Source organism: Melospiza georgiana, chromosome 6 (genome assembly GCF_028018845.1).
Source record: "Melospiza georgiana isolate bMelGeo1 chromosome 6, bMelGeo1.pri, whole genome shotgun sequence".
NCBI classification, from domain to species: domain Eukaryota; kingdom Metazoa; phylum Chordata; class Aves; order Passeriformes; family Passerellidae; genus Melospiza; species Melospiza georgiana.
In genome coordinates, this window is record NC_080435.1 from 14586694 (window position 1) to 14604127 (window position 17434).

General features: G+C 40.0%; 1 protein-coding gene across 10 annotated transcripts in view; it reads left to right on the forward strand.

The window, feature by feature from the left end:
* The window catches only part of BRSK2 (BR serine/threonine kinase 2), a 304344-nt gene that overhangs the window by 228682 nt on the left and 58228 nt on the right, over positions 1 to 17434 (forward strand). For all 10 annotated transcript variants that reach the window (XM_058027269.1, XM_058027271.1, XM_058027274.1 and 7 more), the window contains exons 6-9: positions 3107 to 3140; positions 4025 to 4093; positions 6998 to 7144; positions 14422 to 14453. In XM_058027269.1, the coding sequence (XP_057883252.1) occupies positions 3107 to 3140; positions 4025 to 4093; positions 6998 to 7144; positions 14422 to 14453 (282 nt within the window). The remainder of the gene's footprint in view (positions 1 to 3106; positions 3141 to 4024; positions 4094 to 6997; positions 7145 to 14421; positions 14454 to 17434) is intronic.

A 17434-nucleotide genomic window follows, 5' to 3' on the forward strand; every position in this document is an offset into this window, starting at 1 on the left:
GATGTAGCAGAATGATGAGGAGGTGGCCTAGGGGAAGAGACAGGGAGTGTTGCTCTTGACACATCTATATTGAATAATTAGTGATAAGAGCCAAAGAAATATTCATGACTCTGTGGAAAGATAAATAGATTTTTGATTAAATTTGAGTTTTGTCTTAACAGCAGTTGAAGTTGCTGTGTGATTGGTAGCATGGAAATGAGGTTTTTATGGATTCTGGCTGACTGGAGGATCCCTTTTAAAGCTGTTAGCCAAGATAATGCTGCAGATATCTAGCTAGTGTGTGCTGGCAAGAATTCAGAATGGCAATGCCAGAAACCTGTGCTCTCTGGGCAGTTGCAATGCAGCTGTTGAATGATTTAATCAATCCAGCTTGTTCAAAGGTTTTATTATAACATTTTCTCCACCCAGACTCTTAGACTTTTGCAGAATTTCAGTGGTGCCTTTTAAGATCTATGGCACATTCCACTGCAGTTAAGCAGACTTCAGGAAGGAAAACATTCCAAGGGCATTTGCTAGTGGGACACATAAATACTTATGTACCTATCTTGAGTTCTTCACAACACTTACATTCTTCTTTTCAAGGATGTTAGCACTTTCAAGGTGGTTGCACTGCTCAGCACCCACAATTAAGAGTTCTGAAATCCTTGTTGGAGTCATAATATACAAATAAAAATTCAGGAACACTCTGCAAATTGAGATACTGACTCTTCCAGTGCACTTCAGTGCCATTGCTATCCAAAAAGGATTGTGCTGAAGGATATTGCTGAACTGTACAGCAGTTCATGCCATGCAGGATTTGAGAAGTCTGGCTAAAGTTTCTAGGTCAGCCACAGGCACCACCTGTAGTAGCCATTTACTCTGTGTGTTCATGACTCATGCAGAGAGGCAGCTGTACCTTGCAGAACCTAAAATACATGTGAGAGTAAGAAATTCAAACATGGTAAGTGATGGGAGCTGGACTGTTACCTAGAATGTGTCTGCACTCCTTTTAGCTCCCATATATTTTTCAAGCCTAATGTGATGTACAGAACATATTAGAACTGGCCTTTCTGTTCTGAGGTAAGTTGGGCAGATATCCTTGATCTATGCAAGTCCGGTACTCTTTTTGCTGCCATGCAGATTTTTTCCAAATTCCAGTTGCATTACTGTGTTCCCTACAGTTCCCACACTGCCCTCCTCCAGTGTTCTGTGTAAGCAGTTCAGCACTAGTGAGAGTTGTACTTGTCAGGCCTGGGCTGCAGTCCCAGTTGTGGTGCTGCTCCTTACTTGTGCTTTGTGTGTGCCTTAGGGATGGCCTGTACCCTCTACTCCACTGTTAGATATGAGAAAAAGATAACATCACTAGTCAAGCATTCTCCCAAGAATAATTTGTCTTCTAAAAGCTTGCAAAATCATGTGTTAGTCCAGTGTTGTGACTTTCTGTGGTTTAGACTTTGGGGGTTTGGAAAGAATAGGTGTAGTGCAGGTCTTGGTTTGCCATAAAGAGGCAAATTCACAGGAAACAATATATTTTGGAAGTTTGGGAATTTGTACATAACATTAAGCTATTCAGTTTCTCACTCTGGCCTCACTTTCTCTCTTGTAGTGTGAAAACTGCAGTGGCATTGCTCTTCTTTAGTCAGAAGAGTAGACTCCTGGTGAGCTTCTGGTCACCTTTTTCAAACAGGCCAACTGCAGCTTTTAAAAATGTTAAGTAACCTTGTCTATGTTTCCATGGCTGTCAGTACAGAGCTACACAGGGAGCCTGGGTAGTCTGCCCTACCCACTAGACACAAGACTGTTCTTTCTGGTCTTCCAGTGAGCAGCTCCATCCAGCTCTCTGAGGGAGGCTCTGGCTTTCATTAGCTGTTTTGACTCTTGAACCAAGGTTTTTAAAATGTAGTCTAAACTAAGGCACTACTGAGCAGCCAGACTGGTTAGGGTACCTGTGAATAGCCCATCTTTTAAATGGGCCCAGGATTGGTGTTGTATTAAATATTGGATAAAGTGGCTGAATTCCACTTTTTCTGAAATTTCTGAGGGATCAAGTGCATTTCTCTCTCCTCATGGAAGCTTTGCTGTCAAGGTAGCCGCACTCCCAAGTGTACCCTGAGTTTATTGTCATGCTCTGCCAAAAGCTGTGATACCAAATCAGGGCATTCCGTGCCCATGGGATGATATTTTGCCACAAGATAATGTAGTGTGTATGGAAATTCAATTAATGGGCTGTCTCACTGGGCATTAATATAGCATCCTAGCACAAAGCTAACCTCGCTGTTCTTCTGGTTTGCTCATTACTTTGTGAGACAGGTATTGCCCAGCCATGATTGCATTTGTCACAAGAAACACATGCACAAATGAAGACAGGCTCAGGGACTGCTGGGAAGTGTCAGTATAAACAATAGCATGATTTGCACACGGGTTTCAGACAGTTTGCATCCCTTTTACTTGTCAAGTTACTTTAATGAAGGCTATAAAATAAATAGCCATGGCTATAATCTTTAGGAATTATAATTATTACCTGGCAAGTTGAAGTAATTAACTCTTCTCAGCCAGGAATCAAACAAGAGATATATGGGTAGAAGGATGTGAAAAGAATATATTATCTCACCAGGTAATAGTGCTACTGTCCATTCTTTTTTGTTTTTTTAAAGAAAAAGAAAAGGCATGCTGCAATCATGTATTGGCAGCTTTTGTGACCATTGGTGTAAATGACAGTCATCTTAGCAGAAGAGACACCAGACGTGGTTTAGGGATGCATCTGTCTTTTTTCCTGTAAAAGGCTTTGCAGTGTGGGCCCTCCTTTTAGTTAGATACAAGGCCAAGTTAAATGGTGGGATTAGAGAGCTGGAATTTTATACTCACAGAATGTGCCTCATCTTCCCTTCATTCCTTGTTTTTAAGAAATTCATAGCAGGACCATAGAGTTGTAAATTATGCTAGTTCTTGACCATTTTCTGAGCTTGTTAGAAATATGCTGTTGTTGAGGTAAGGAAAAATGTGCTGGTTTGCACACTTGTATTCTGTATAAGCAAATCCATCATCATTCTGCTAAACAAAATGGGAATGCACATAACCATAAATACCAGGCTGTTACATGCTCATTTGACTGTATTTTGTCTTTCAGATCACCACATTATGCTTGTCCTGAAGTCATCCGGGTAAGTTGGTTAATATTAGTGTACATAAATACCTTTTTTGAAGTGTCCCTCATTACAAGTACCCAGGTAGATCCTCTGTACACGGAATCTGCCCAAGGCAGAGGGAAAGAAAAGGACACAAGAAACCTAAATAGAGTTTTGTTTGTTTGGGTCAGCCCTGAATCAAGCCACATTGGGAAATAATTGTATGTTATTCTCACAGTGCCTTTGCACCATGTGATCAGGCAGAAGTACAGGAGCCTGGCTTAATTTGATCTTTTGACCCAAGGGACATAGTCCCCTCAGCTTTCCTGTCTCTGATGTAGCTGTCATCTCAGTAGAAAAGCTGGGGTTGACTGTCAGTGATGTTGATTTCCACTAAACAATATTTTTCCCCCTGCTTTCCCTTTGTCCTCTGAAAATAAGTATCCAAGATTTCAGTGCCCAGGATTGCCCTCTTCCAAAGCATGTCTGTACTGTAAAGTCAAACAGGAAGCACACAGGAGAGGCTGTCCAGACAATACTATGAGTTTTCAAATAACATGGCTGGTGACACGCTCCCTGAAAAACCAAGGCAGAGAAACACACCTGCTAGATGTCCTTAAGGTACCTGTTACTCTGTTTAAATACCAGATCTAATAATTTGTGAGTTGTCAACCATTCCTGCCCTGCTCCCACTTCTGAGCCTTTCCTCACAGGTCCCAGATAAGACTGCAAGCTGATGTTCACAAAATTTCATTTAGCCGGCTGTGTAGTGGCTTCCTCCTAGTTGGGAAGGCCAACTTGGGAAGCAGGTAGCTGGACTAAATGTAGGGTTTCCCATTCTCCCCTCTCTCATTCCTCAAGGATAATTAATTCATTTACTAGTGATCGGTCTTTTGAACCCCTGTGTCTTTGCTGTGCAGGGAGAAAAATATGATGGAAGGAAAGCAGACGTCTGGAGCTGCGGAGTCATTTTGTTTGCGTTGCTAGTGGTGAGTCATCTTCCTTGCACTAGCCTTTAAAAAGAAAAGAAGAATATGAAAGTGCTGCTGTATTTAATGGCAATTCTATTGACATCATGTACGGATGGTTTTTTTTAGTCCTCTATTTTTGTATCTCTCAGTGGCATGCTTTCCTCTTATTTCTACATCAGCCCCAAAGGAAAAGCATGAGGAATATTTCACTGTTTCTTTGAAACACTGTTGCCCTGCATACAAGAGCATAGGCAGCCATCAAAAACTTGTCTTTGTGAATGCTCTTTGTTGTTTTGTGATGTTGCACCACGCTTTTTGATGGGTAAGGATATGTAGGGTTACAACTCCAGGATACAGGGTGTGTCAAACAAGTCATCCTTCACGGGATCAAGATATGGCTGGGTTTGGGATGTGTTCACTTTTTTCTGCTGTATGTATATGTGTGCTTCAGCAGGTATATGCATACATTAACTGCAGTATTTTTTCAGGGAAGGACTTGAGAGCCTCATCTTTGTTTCATGAAAGCAGTGAGCTACATTTTAATTTGGTACACATGGGAATATAAAACTGAGCCAGTAGTACAAAGTTTAAATTAGTTTCCATCTGGCTCGGTAATACTTTAAGTGTTCAAAATGTGCTATTGTCTAACTTATCCTTCTTTTGATCAGAGTTTCAATCCTCTGTGGAATTTATTCTGAAATGAAGTTCTATTATAACTCTCCTAAACATCCAACAAATGGGTGTCCAGCTGAAGGCAGATAGGCTTGGCATTTGTTACCAATTTCCACAGTATAATGTAGGAAAATATCGTTTATGTTAATACAAGCATATATCACGTGTAGGTAAAATACTCTATATGAATATAGGTTTAATGTGCATGTTAAGTGCTTTATATCTGTAATAGTTTATCTGATCATCTATAATTATAAAAGTAACAAGCCTGAAGTAAAATTATTATATTTTTGTACATTTATCAGTAAACCTAATTGCTTCACATAATTTTTTATTTTGGAAAAAGCACTTGTACAGTGTAAAATGAGATAAATTCTGGATATTATTTTTGTTTAAATGCTTTTAAATTTTAGAGTTTTTTTGTATCAAAGGATATGCTGATTCTTTTTTAATGGTTCAAATCAGAATACCTTAAAGTAATCTCAGTATGATGCTTTAATTTCCCTTAAGCAATCTTACTCCTTTTTTCTTTTTAGTCATTACAATTCACTGACATTTTTGAAATTTTGATTTTTTTATCTTGATGTTGCATTGGAAGAATTTTAACTGTCACACTAGATAGCACCTGGTCATCTCTTACTGAGCAGTTACTTTCATTGCTGATAAAAGTATATAATGAGCTCTTAATATAACTTATTGAATTCATAAGGACAGAAGAGAAAATGTGTCAAGATGGTTAGGATTTGTCAAGCAGGCTTTTCATTTTCAGGGGGATTCTCTGTCAAGCTTGGGTGTCTGTTGCTGCATCTTCATCTGTTCCTACATACACACATGAGCCTGAAGAATTATTGAAATAAGTCAATCATTGATGGAAAGTGTAGAGCTCGCCAGTTAATTATGTCAGGACAAACCCTGCGAAAGCTATCAAGATATGATAGCAGATGGTAGTAATAAAAGAGATGTAGTTGTTACCTTCAGGAAATGCCACACAGTGTCCTTTCTGACTTCATCAGGGCTTAAATTGCATTAGCCAAAGTACTGAACTATCAGAATTGATTTTCCTTTAAGTCTGGAATGGATAGGAAAAATGCAGGTAACTCCGGAGGTTGGTTACAGAAGGCAGGGAGAGGCTCTGCCTTCAAGGCCACTGGAATGAACAAACACCAGTAAGCAGTGCCCAGTCGTGGCTGCCATCAGGTGGCTTCCTGAGGCTGCTGTAAATGAGCTGTTGTTCTCCCTAAACCATAGACACAGGATTGCTTATACAGATGCACTACTCACTGTAGTAAGAGCAGTGCCAGAGCTGACAACTTAAAACTTCATTATCACAGCAGCTGACAGCTTGCAGCTTCCCACAAGCCATCCTGGAAATCAAGGAAGCTCGGCACCTTCTAGAATTAGGCAGTGAAAGAAGGAAGTGAGAATATCTAGGAAGGTGCAGACTTGTTATAAAAGGGTATCAGCTGCAGTCAGTAGAGTTATCCTAAAGATTTCGACTTCTCTTTTTCCTTTTTGTCCTTGCAGCAAGGATAGGTCTTTTGCTGCTTTTTGTGGCAAGCTGATGATCTATTCAAAATGTAGTTTCAGCTAAAAAAACTTCAAGCCATTCATGTAAGTGAGCTACAGTAGGGAAGCAATAGGAACTGATGACCCGACCACAGCATGGGAACTGGATGGAGTATATTAAACAGGTGGAATGTCTGCTGCTTCCAAAGGCTAATGTTGGTTGGGGTTTCTTTCAGCTGTGTCATTTTAATGCTCTGTCAGAAAGAGCATGTTCTTTACTGAAAGTCTCTCAAAAGCTGTTCACCTCCTTTTCAATGTCTGCAATAAATGTGTCTCAGGAAGATTAAAAATAAGGAGACGATAAACATTGCTGCTGTGAAAGTATGCCCAGGAGGAATACCAGCAGATCAAAAGCTTGAACTGAATTTAAGTCAATCCACGCATCTTTGGTGAATTTGCCTGGAAAGGCAATTTCATATTTTATATTTTACTTTATACTGGTAGTCATTTTCTAATTAAAGGTCTAATAGAAAAAACAATGTCCTCAGTTTTGTCTCCTATGTTACAGGAAATACAGCAGCACTAAGACATTTTGTCTTTTCAATGGATAAAAAGTTTTTTCACTCATAATAATGTATTATGAGCTGACTTCCTCTTTTCCATTCTCTCACCTGCTTATCCTGGCTTTTCTCCTTTGGCCGTCTCCAGTTCTCTCCCACTGACTGCTCTGTCCCATCCCTGCAGGGTGCCCTGCCTTTCGATGACGACAATTTGCGGCAACTGCTGGAGAAGGTGAAGCGTGGAGTGTTCCACATGCCCCATTTTATCCCCCCGGACTGTCAGAACCTTTTGCGGGGGATGATTGAAGTGGATGCCTCGAAACGTCTCACGGTAAGGAGGCTTCGTGAGCAAGGCTTCATTTCTCGCTTTGTTGCAGGAATGGTTGAGCAGCGAAGGTATCTTGGTGATTTGGTGGCATTCCAGTGTGTTTCCTCCTGAGCCAAGGAGTGGGGTCTTTGGGAAGAAAACCATCTCTTTTGAGTCTTGAGGACAGATTGCTTTTGTGTTTTTTCTGTAGCCTCATGATTCCCTTTCATATGTAACACTAAGCATTTAGGAGAAATCCCTCATAGCTTATCACAGAACTACTGGCTCATTCACACCTTTTCGAGTCCACCTGAGCTGTCTGATTCTTCTGTCTGATACAGCAGTTTGCTGGGGGCATGATATAAGTGTTTGAAGGTCACAGTGTTAGTACTGGTATTTGAAGATTTGCCATTAAACAGAGGGTGATTTTCTTACATTTCTGGCAGAAGTGTTGGCTTCTCACTTCAGGCCACATAAGCTGCATTGTTTTCTATCCTGCATTTGCTCTGCATTATCCTTTAGCAGCCTTCAGAGCAAGTGTCTGCCAGTCTGCTCTTTCATCCTGTGCCCTGTGGTCCTGAGCACTTAGTCCCACATTGTTGAGCTCCTGGCATTCAGCTCTGAGTCTGCATCTAGGATACATCCCATCACTACAACAGAGACCCTGCAAGAGTGAGGACTGTGAAGTGATTGTATCCTTTACTGACGCTGTGTTAATGTTTTAGGGAATTAAAAAACATTGGCAATTAAAATAAGAAATTTTGTCTTTTCAAATAATTTTGGAAAGTAAGATTGCCTGCTTGTCAGTGGAGGCGTGTGCCTTTATGGGTAGATTGCCCCTGTAAATCCTATTGTCAGGCCTTGGTGATGATTTTTATACAGATTTACTAAGCTCACAGATTCTGAGTGGGAGTATGTATAAAGAAATGTAAATTTAAAACTCCTCCTGGTTCTTCAGTCTGCTAAAATATTTATAAATAAACTCTCAGATCACTGGTTGGCCTCTCTGCTGAGATTGGTAACAACAGCATCAGTCTGTGCCAGCTGTGACGATACTTTTGGGATACAGGCACCTCTCTGCTAGGAAGTTCACTGAAACTCCCTTCACAACTCCCTAAAATAGTACCTGACATCTGGGTTTTTCTTGCATTCATTACCAGTCCAGGTCATGCTCTATTTGGTGGCATAGGGGAAAAGTTTATGTTATTTCTAGTATTTTGCAAACCCAGTAGCCATCACATTTTGCAGTACATAAATAGCACTGATTGAAAAAAAAATATTAGGCGCCTTAAAAGACCTTTTTAAAACAGATTTTTAAAGAAAGGAATAACATTTTCACAAGTATATTCACAGAAAGAACACTGCAGAGGTTAGAGCAATATCCTGAGAGATGAGACAGCTGTTCTTCATGGCCAAGAAAGTCACAAAGTCTCTCTCAAGCTTAGCTTCCTTTCCATGATGTAAACATACCAGCTTCTCTCTTGTTTTGTTGGGGTTTTTTTCTCAAAAAAGTGCCAATGGTCTGAGTATGTTAGGGAGCAGGTCATCAAGTGCTAGATCCTTCTTCAGATTGTTCTGAATTTTTCCACAGGGCAGAAAATAATAAATAATAACCCTAAATAATTTGAGTTGTGCAATACAGCTGGGAATGCACATGCATAGGAGAGAAAGCAGTTGAGGTAATTCAAGGTCTCAGAGTGACACTCATCCCCCTCCCTTTCTTGATCAAAATTAACCTCTTACTTCCTTAGGGAGGGAAAAAAACCCAGATCAGGTAGTTATTGCCACACACTAACCATTGAATTATGAATAAGAATTTGAAATAATACATATTAAAGAGCTGAGAGCTGGGAGGAAGAAAGGTTGGTTCTTTGTTACTAGCTGCAGTCTTTTTTTCATTATTTGAGGGTCTGTGGGTTTGCTGTCACACTCTTGTGCTGTTAGTGAGCTGCTTGCTTTGACTGCCAGGCAGAAGGGAGCTCTTTGTTTACTGCACAGGAGCTGGGAATATAGAGTTCATTCTGAGGAGAGAGCTGAATTTGATTTTAGCTGTGTCCTATGAAAAAGGGTGTAAACATGGGTTTATTTGGAAGCCTCTATTCCTAGAAAATATCTCACTTGAATCAATTTGATATTTATACAAAGATGTGAGCAAAATTGCAGCTTGGGTACAATGAGCACAGATGTAGCTGTTACCATTACTGATCGTTTGCTCAATACCTCACTAGTGAATTCAGCAGAAAAATATTGTGAAATGTAAGGTGACTAGATTTTTTTTTCTTTCATTTTCCATTTCCCTCTCTGCTTTGTTCCTCTTTTTTTGATTTGTATCTCTTTTCCTTTTCATCCAACTGCATTTCCCTCCCTGCAGTAATTGCCATTTCACAGCACACCCACATCTTCCTCAGTCCATCTGTTAAAATGATCAACAAAAACAGAACCAGCATTCACATTTAACTGTCATCATTTGCTTCAGTGTTGGAGCTTGAGAAGATTAATGGAGGGGAGGGTACTCACAATTATTGTTGCTGGCCCTTTCCAGCCTTAAGAAGCAGGCATTACCTTTCTTTGTATATGATTCATTTGTGGGAGCAAGACTTTATTATTTCTTAGTGGAATATTGTTCACACTCACCATGTGTTAAATAGCTTCAAATATGGTTAATGGGACATCCTTGACCACTCTCATTTACTCTGCCTGTTTTACTAAACATGCTGTAAAATAAAAGAATTTGTGTTTTTCTTTGATTAAACATAAACTTTTCATTAAAAGTTGATCTTAGCTCCTGGTGATGGTGTGTCTGACCACCCATATTTATGAAGGGTGAAGTCAAACAAAGAATGAGTACTAAGATGATCAGCATTTGAAAGAGCCTGTCTGAATAGTATGGCATAAAAAGAGCTTCAGTTAATGTACACAGATAATGTCTAAGAAAGGTTGTACTGGTCATCTGCATATTCATTAGAGGTAATTACTAGGGAGAGAAGGATTGTTTAAGCTAAAGGAAGATACTGGCATAAAACCAAAGATATGTCAAATGGCTTTAAGGGAAAGTGGGCTAGAAGCAAGAAGAATTTTAGGTATATCCATGGGGTTCTGGGACAACCTTCTAGTAGGAATAGTGTCAGGAGGGAAAAGTGAAGTAGTAATAAAGTTTGAGAAGGCTTAAGGGAGGTGTGCTCTGGGTGCCTAAAGTACTGCAGGATGAGGTTTCTTGTGGTTATGTGCTCTTCAAATGATTCAGTCTTGCTACAGCAGAGAATTACAGCTCCTGTAGTAGAAACCAGTTGTACTCTCAGCCAGTATTTTCTTCTCCAGGAAGACAAAGGGCAGAGGCACTTTTCTTTTAAAGATGGATTAGCACTATTGAAAATTTGTTTCTAGAGCAAGGTGGATCAGAGCAGATATTGCAGAATAAACTATTCCAATAAAGCTGTTACATTGACATCTTATACTAGAGTAGAATGACTTGTTTTCTATGCTGGGTGTACACATAGGTGAAAATACCTATCCCTGAATATTACCTAAAAATTGCTTTAATTGCACCTAGTTTCAGAATCTTCGCTCTGCTTTCTGATTTTGTTTTTTCTTGGATCTGATACTAATCATGCTATGCAGAATCTAAAGAATATTAAGAAGTTAAGAAGGGAAAGCTCACCTGATTCATTTCTGTAGAAGGCCTTATGGTTAGGTGCCTATTCCATAATTTAAATTTTCTCACTTTACAACCTGTAGAATGGAGGCAATTGACCAGTTGATTGACCAGTATTTAGGCTGCCAAGGGCCTGTTCATGCCCCGTGGACGTAGGACAGTGATACTTGCCCATGTCAAGGTCCCTGGAGGCTGCTTTATTACAGCTGCTACTGCTGAAATGGGTAATGGTTTTACCAGTGCTGTTTGCACTGCCAGCCTGAACCCTGTGGCCAAGAAAAGCCACAGGGTTTTTGTGTCTTGACATTACGCAGTAGGTTTAAAGCTCAGACTAGGGGATCTTCTGGATGAAGAAGATTCATTTGAGGTGTGGATGCACAGATGGATTTGAGGCTGGTCTCCTTCCGGACAGGGAAGTTTGAAATTTGACATGAGTTCAAGTTCAGAAGCCCTCATCTATATCCACAGACTTTAAGAAAGTTTTTCTTCAGGGCAGAACTTCTTAGCTTGGCAACTGCTCTGCTGAGATCAGTGCCGAGGATGTAGACAGCGCTGTCTTGTTTTCCATCTGCCTGTCTGTCTCCATCTGTTGTTCCCTGCCTTAGAATTCAGACGTAAGCTCTTTGTGGGAGGAGACCTCTTTTACTGATGAGCTTGTGCAGCTCTGTATCACAGTGGGTCTCTCATCTGTGAGAGAGGCTCCTCCGTGCTTCTTCAGTGTACAGGTTTAGTATTTGGAAGTATTTTTACGTAAAACTATGATAAAGGAATTCTCCCTCTCCTTCCATAACAGCATCTTAGCCTGCAGAAATCTCTCTGACTGTGCATGTGCAGTGGATCTGAGCATGTTTTGTTATTTTGGAGATGATGTCATGAGACAGTTGCCTGCAGTGACTAGGAGGCATTAGGAAGCAGCATTTTTGCAGCTTCCATAAAATGGTATTAAACCGGGCAAACTCATGTGCAAACAGTAAGAAAAACCCTCTGGGAAGGGTTGTTAAATGCCTTTGTCACTTAAACACATTTAAACATTGTGTTTAAATGAAGGCAGGAGTGAGATTAGCTCCCACTGTGTATCTCCCTCCCCTGCACTGCACAGTAGAAAGCGTGCAGACTTCTCCTTGTCAAAACCAATCGCCCTCCCATAACCTTCCTGTCACTTCAATGCAGACAAAAAGCAACAAAGCATTAATTAATCACCTTTAAAACGGTAGTGAAGATGTTGGCAGCAGCAAGCACACTTCTAATAATATTTCAATGCAATTACATTTGAATCAGCATAGGAAATGGGTTTGTAGAATACTTTTCATGTCTGGGATATCTCAGCATATTTCACAGCAATGGTTTTGATGTGGATTGAGTGGCAGATGTGTGGGTAAACAGCAGCCATGAGAGCTGTCATATACCTTCAGATGTGTACCAAGGTGCAGTGGGGCATCTCTTTCAGAAAAATGCTGTGTGTTCATTAGTTTGAAGGAGGTTGATCAGCAGGGGCGGGCAGGAGTCATTTGACATCTTCTCTGAAGGAGCCCAGAGGCTCTGTGACTAAGACATGGACTGGTGACCCTCTTTCCTTTCCCCTCTCTAGCTCAGAAAGTGAAGTGCTGTTGTCTGCTTTGCCATGGTGTTTCTGCATATCACAGGCACACAGAAGCACAGTGTCCCATGGAGACAAAAAATGCAGCAGGAAAAGCAAGCATGAAAGAGACTTGGACATTGCATAGCTGTATCATCTGCATCTTGTCTGAAATCATTAATCTCTCTAACCCTCCATGTGGTGTATGGGAAATAATGAGTAGATGTGGTTTTACCAGCACAGGAGGCGCAGTTCACCCCTTAGCAGATCCTCACAGAACTATGCATCTGTTAAGGAACAATTCTAAAATCCTGCCCCATGGAAGCTGTACAAAACAGGCTCTCCTTATGTTCTGTGATTGAACTTCAGCTTGCACAGAACCTGTGTCTCCAGGCTGTTGGGGGAACTCCCAAATCATGTCTTCATCTCCACAGGAGGTGACAGTGTGTCAGGAATACTCCACTTTGCTCTTAAGAGAGCAGGGGTAGAGGACTGCCTAATGCAGGGGACTGTGATGAAGGGGAGTTACTGTGGTGGGCTGGTGCCACGGCTGGAAGCTGTGCCAGTCTGCCTGGGCTGCTGGATGTGTGTGCTGGGGGCATTGGTGCTGCTTAGACAGATATGTGAGTGCCAGCCACACCTCTGGTTGCAGTGTTGATGCAGTCTGGGGTTTAGAGGAGGCTGTTTGTTTCCCACACTGTTCCCTCTAGCCTCCTGTCATGCTTTCCTAAGCTGCATTCCATTGTTTCTTTGTTTCCAGGAAAAGCCCCGACTTGCTTAAAAAAATGATCTCATATATAGCCAAACTCATGTCTTACTGTTTTCTCAGACACTGAGCTGTTCCATAGCACAAAGGTCTCTGATTCCTTGGTCTCTGAGGCAAACACTTCATATCTTTGAGATTTTGTTGTTTGTCTGTTCCTATCCTTTTCTTTTTGTTTCTTTTTCTCTCTGATTCTAATTATTGTGGAAGTGGAGTGTAATAAGAGCAGGACAGCTGTCACCATTCTTCCTGACCATTGTAATTGGTCTGTGATTTCCTCTCATATGAGTTTTCTTCCAGCTCTCTCCTGTCTTTCCCCTGAAAGTTGCACAAATGTGAGCCCATGTGCAGTGAGTATGCATTTTGTTCTGCACCTACAAAGGTGCTGCATAATGATGAATATAAAAAAATTCCCACATAACAAATAATCCCTGGGCATCTAAGAAAAGTTATTTTCTGCTGTGATGATTAAAACAAAACATATTTGGAAGGTTCTGCTGAATGTACATCATATGAACCTTCTGTTCTGTCTGCTGTTAAGGGTTTCTCTTGGAAAAATCATACTGCCTTCTCCTGTGCTTGTGGGAAAAGATGTCATTGTAATGTTGGTGGAATCTGCCTTCCATAGGTGGTCATGGCTACTTTCAGCTTTAATCAGTCCTTCATTGCATAGTGAAATTCTCATGTGTAGAACAGGAAAGAGGGAAGTAAAACAAATTCATGGTATCGTGTTCAGGTGCAGAATTAGTAAATTGCATAGAACCTTTTTCTGCTTGGTCCTTAGAGTTCAATGATAAATGTGAAGTCAGTCTAGAATGTGTCCTGTATCCAGGAAGGTCACACCACAGATGCACAAATTATTCTGTTAATTATCTGTTTGAACCTATTTTCTTCTTTCTTCCTTTCTCTTTTCCCCCAAAACAACACTAGAAATGCAATTTAAGAAAAAAGGATCAGCTATTATGCTCATACAAAAAGGAGCAGTTAGATTACAGACGGAAGGACTTGGGAAGGGAAAAGCTTGAATTTCCAAAACAGTTACCTGTGAAGCTTTGCACTTAGCATTTGCCTGGGACTTGCTCCTGACTGATGAATTATGTCTGGAATTACAGTGCCATTTACACTGTACAGGGATGGATATTTATTCCAGTAGGATGAGCAGCTCTTTATGCAACATAAAGTTTCTGTTGTATGCATATGTCCATCTCTGAAATTTTGGATTTACTTGAATAAGCCTTGAATAAGGATGACTTGTAGAGTTACCTTTTCTATTTTACAGCACTAATTCCTTGTTTTCTTTTCCTTTACAGCTAGAACATATTCAGAAACACATATGGTATATGTAAGTAACTTTTTAAAAATTTTTTTGCATACGTTCATTGTTGATTCTGGTATTCTAGTGTTCTGTGAAGAAACCACTAGAAGAGTGAGACTGGAGTTTGAAAGCAGGTATCACATATGTGAGAAAAAGAGGCAGAGAACAGAAAAACATCTTATTTTTTATTTTTCTACCATTTGCTACTCATATAATTGCATTTATATGTACCAACCCAGGAACATTTTTTGTACAATGGCTAACAACTGTTTAAAATACAACATTCAGTCCAGCAACTTGCTGTGTTAAAGAGATACCTGCAGGTGATCAGCAAAAAAATACCCACCTAGCAACTATATTTAGTTTGCTATCCAAGTGCTACAGACAATCCCTTGTAATACCTTCTTGACAAGAAAGCTTTCATTTGTTCCTTCTTGGCATCTTGGCTTTTCTCTGAAGTAGAAACAAAAATGATGATATTGATAAGTAAGCACCTGTGACCAAGAGCTTATCTGTCTCATAATCCCACTCCTTTTTCATAGCAAGCTATGAGGCTGTTTCTGACCTTGTAACCTGTTGATGTGAGAGTACTTCTGTGACTTGATTAAAAACAGCAGTCCTGACAGTGAAACAGGAGGTCTGTGAGAAAAGTACATACTTGTCTGGTGGTTTGGGTGTAAGGAAGATTGATGGCTTTTAAAAGTGACCTTGCTCTTTGTGTAGCCTTAGTAGCATTTCAAGAAGCCTAAGTAAATAAACTTTTTCTACTATGATATCCTAATCAAATTAAGGAGAATATTTCACATCATAAACAAGGAAATTATGCTTGGATACATTTCCCAGGTGGGTGATAAGCAAAGTCCTACCTTCATAATCCTGTCATTACTCCTGAGAAGTACTTGAGGATGATGTGAACTGATATATAAGCCTGTCACCATGAAAAAAAAACAAAACCACTTTTTCTTTATTTGTTTTGTTTTCTCTAATTCTATTTTATGGGCCATGTTCACCTCTGGATTTATATGACTTCAGTAGGACCTGAGGGGGTTTTGTTGAATAGTTAAGAAAAAAAATTGGAACTACAAAAACCTTAGTTTACCTGAAATAGTGGCAGCACTCTGCCCATGGCTTTTCCATGTTCTCTTCAGTTACCAGACATGGCACCTTTTTAAACCAAAGAAGTACTGGAGGTTTCCTACACATACTTTTTTTATTTTTTTTAAACTCTCATGGGTAAATATAGAACAAATGGAGTGGGGAAATCTCTAATTGTAATCTCTAAAATCCCTCCCATAAGGTCTTGCTAGCAGTTGCAGAAGTAAATGGTGTTTACATCAGATTGCACAGATAATTCCCACTGTTTCTTCATGGAGTGAAATCAGCTGACACTCTCCAGGCTTTTATCAGAACTGGAAATTAAAGGAAAAGTCATTGATCATGTATATTGTTATTTTTATCCTCCTCAAGATTTTTGCCTGGAACTTTTCACTTGTTGAAGGACTGTTGTCCCAGGCTCACATATGCAATTGTGCAGGTGTGCATTACTTTAGTCTATATTTAGAATTTGAAATTTTTTTTCCTTTGGAGACATAAACATTTGAACACTTTCATGTACTTCTCAATGAAGGTCAGACTTTTTAATAATTGACTCCGTAAACTGCATCTGAGGCTGTTTTCAGAAGTAGAAACTGGATTTTGCAAAAGCAAGTCTCCTCTGGACTCCCGGGGTAGTCAGTGCAGAAAGGCTCTTCCAAATGTCCCTTCAGATTGCCTGAAAAGAAGTTTCTGCTCAAAATAGCTTTTTTAATGAGTCTCTTTCTCATTTTCTCTGTACTGGCCATGGGTTAACCTCAGGAGGTTAACATCCTGTGGCTAATTTTAGTCAGTGAATAACCTTGCCGTCTCCAAAACTCAACTGCTTTCATCTGGTAATGTTTCACAACCTCTTTGCATTTATTTTGCCTGGAAATACTCATGCTGACAGAGAAGGGGGTGTAGTGTTTTATCCTATGGCTGTTTTGCTCACCTCTTAAATTTTTTTCTTTATTTTATCTACTATTCTATGTAAAATCTTCATCCTTTGTCATCTATAGGTTACTGACCTGAAAGTTGTACTCAGAACATTGAAGCGGTTTCACTTGATTCTTCAAATAAATATTGAGGCTACTATAAAACTGAAGAAAAGATTTAATTGCAGATTTAGGCAGGCAGAGAAAGAGGTCTTGAAAGTTGAAATCATGATTCACAAGGCTAAAAAAGGAAGAAAGAAACCTAAGTGAAACCATTCCTCAGCAACCTCCAGTCCTTGCTCTCCCACCCGAATTAATTCAGTGAGGTTTTTCAAGCCTTTTTAATTGAAATAATTTATTTTTACCTCAAATGCAGATTATCATAAACCAGAAAATAAACAGCAGTTATTTTCACATTTTTTAATAAAGTAAGAGGGCAAATAAAATTACCTATTATGGTAAATACCCACTCCTGTAACATTGAGTATATTGCCTTAATTGTGAAGGTACCAACTTGCTAAATCAAGAAAAAGAATAAATGTACTGGTTCTGCTTTGCTTTGCACTGATGCAAATGGGCATCTTGGTGAAATTCATGAGAGAATTTCATGGAGAGACTGAAAAAGTCCACCCTGATCAGGAATCACAGCCATTGTATCCACCAATCATCACAAAAGAGGGTGGGTTTTAAAGCAGCAATTACATTCATGTGGGCCTTCAAAAAAATAAATGTGATTTGCAGTAGTCACTGTGTGACATTGTTTGATGTCTGTGTGGGCTGCAATGCAACAAATTTGTCACTCTGCTAGACTGAGAATGGAACAGGCATTGCAGTCATGCCAATCACAGCCCAGACCCGGTGATTTTCGTTTCCTGTAGCTCTGAATTGCGCTGCCAAATGACAAGACACCTCTTTGCAGATTCTACTTGTACCTGATGAGGCAGTGTGAAAATTCCTGACTGTGTCTGAGGCTGACCAGGTGCAGGGCATAAGGAAATG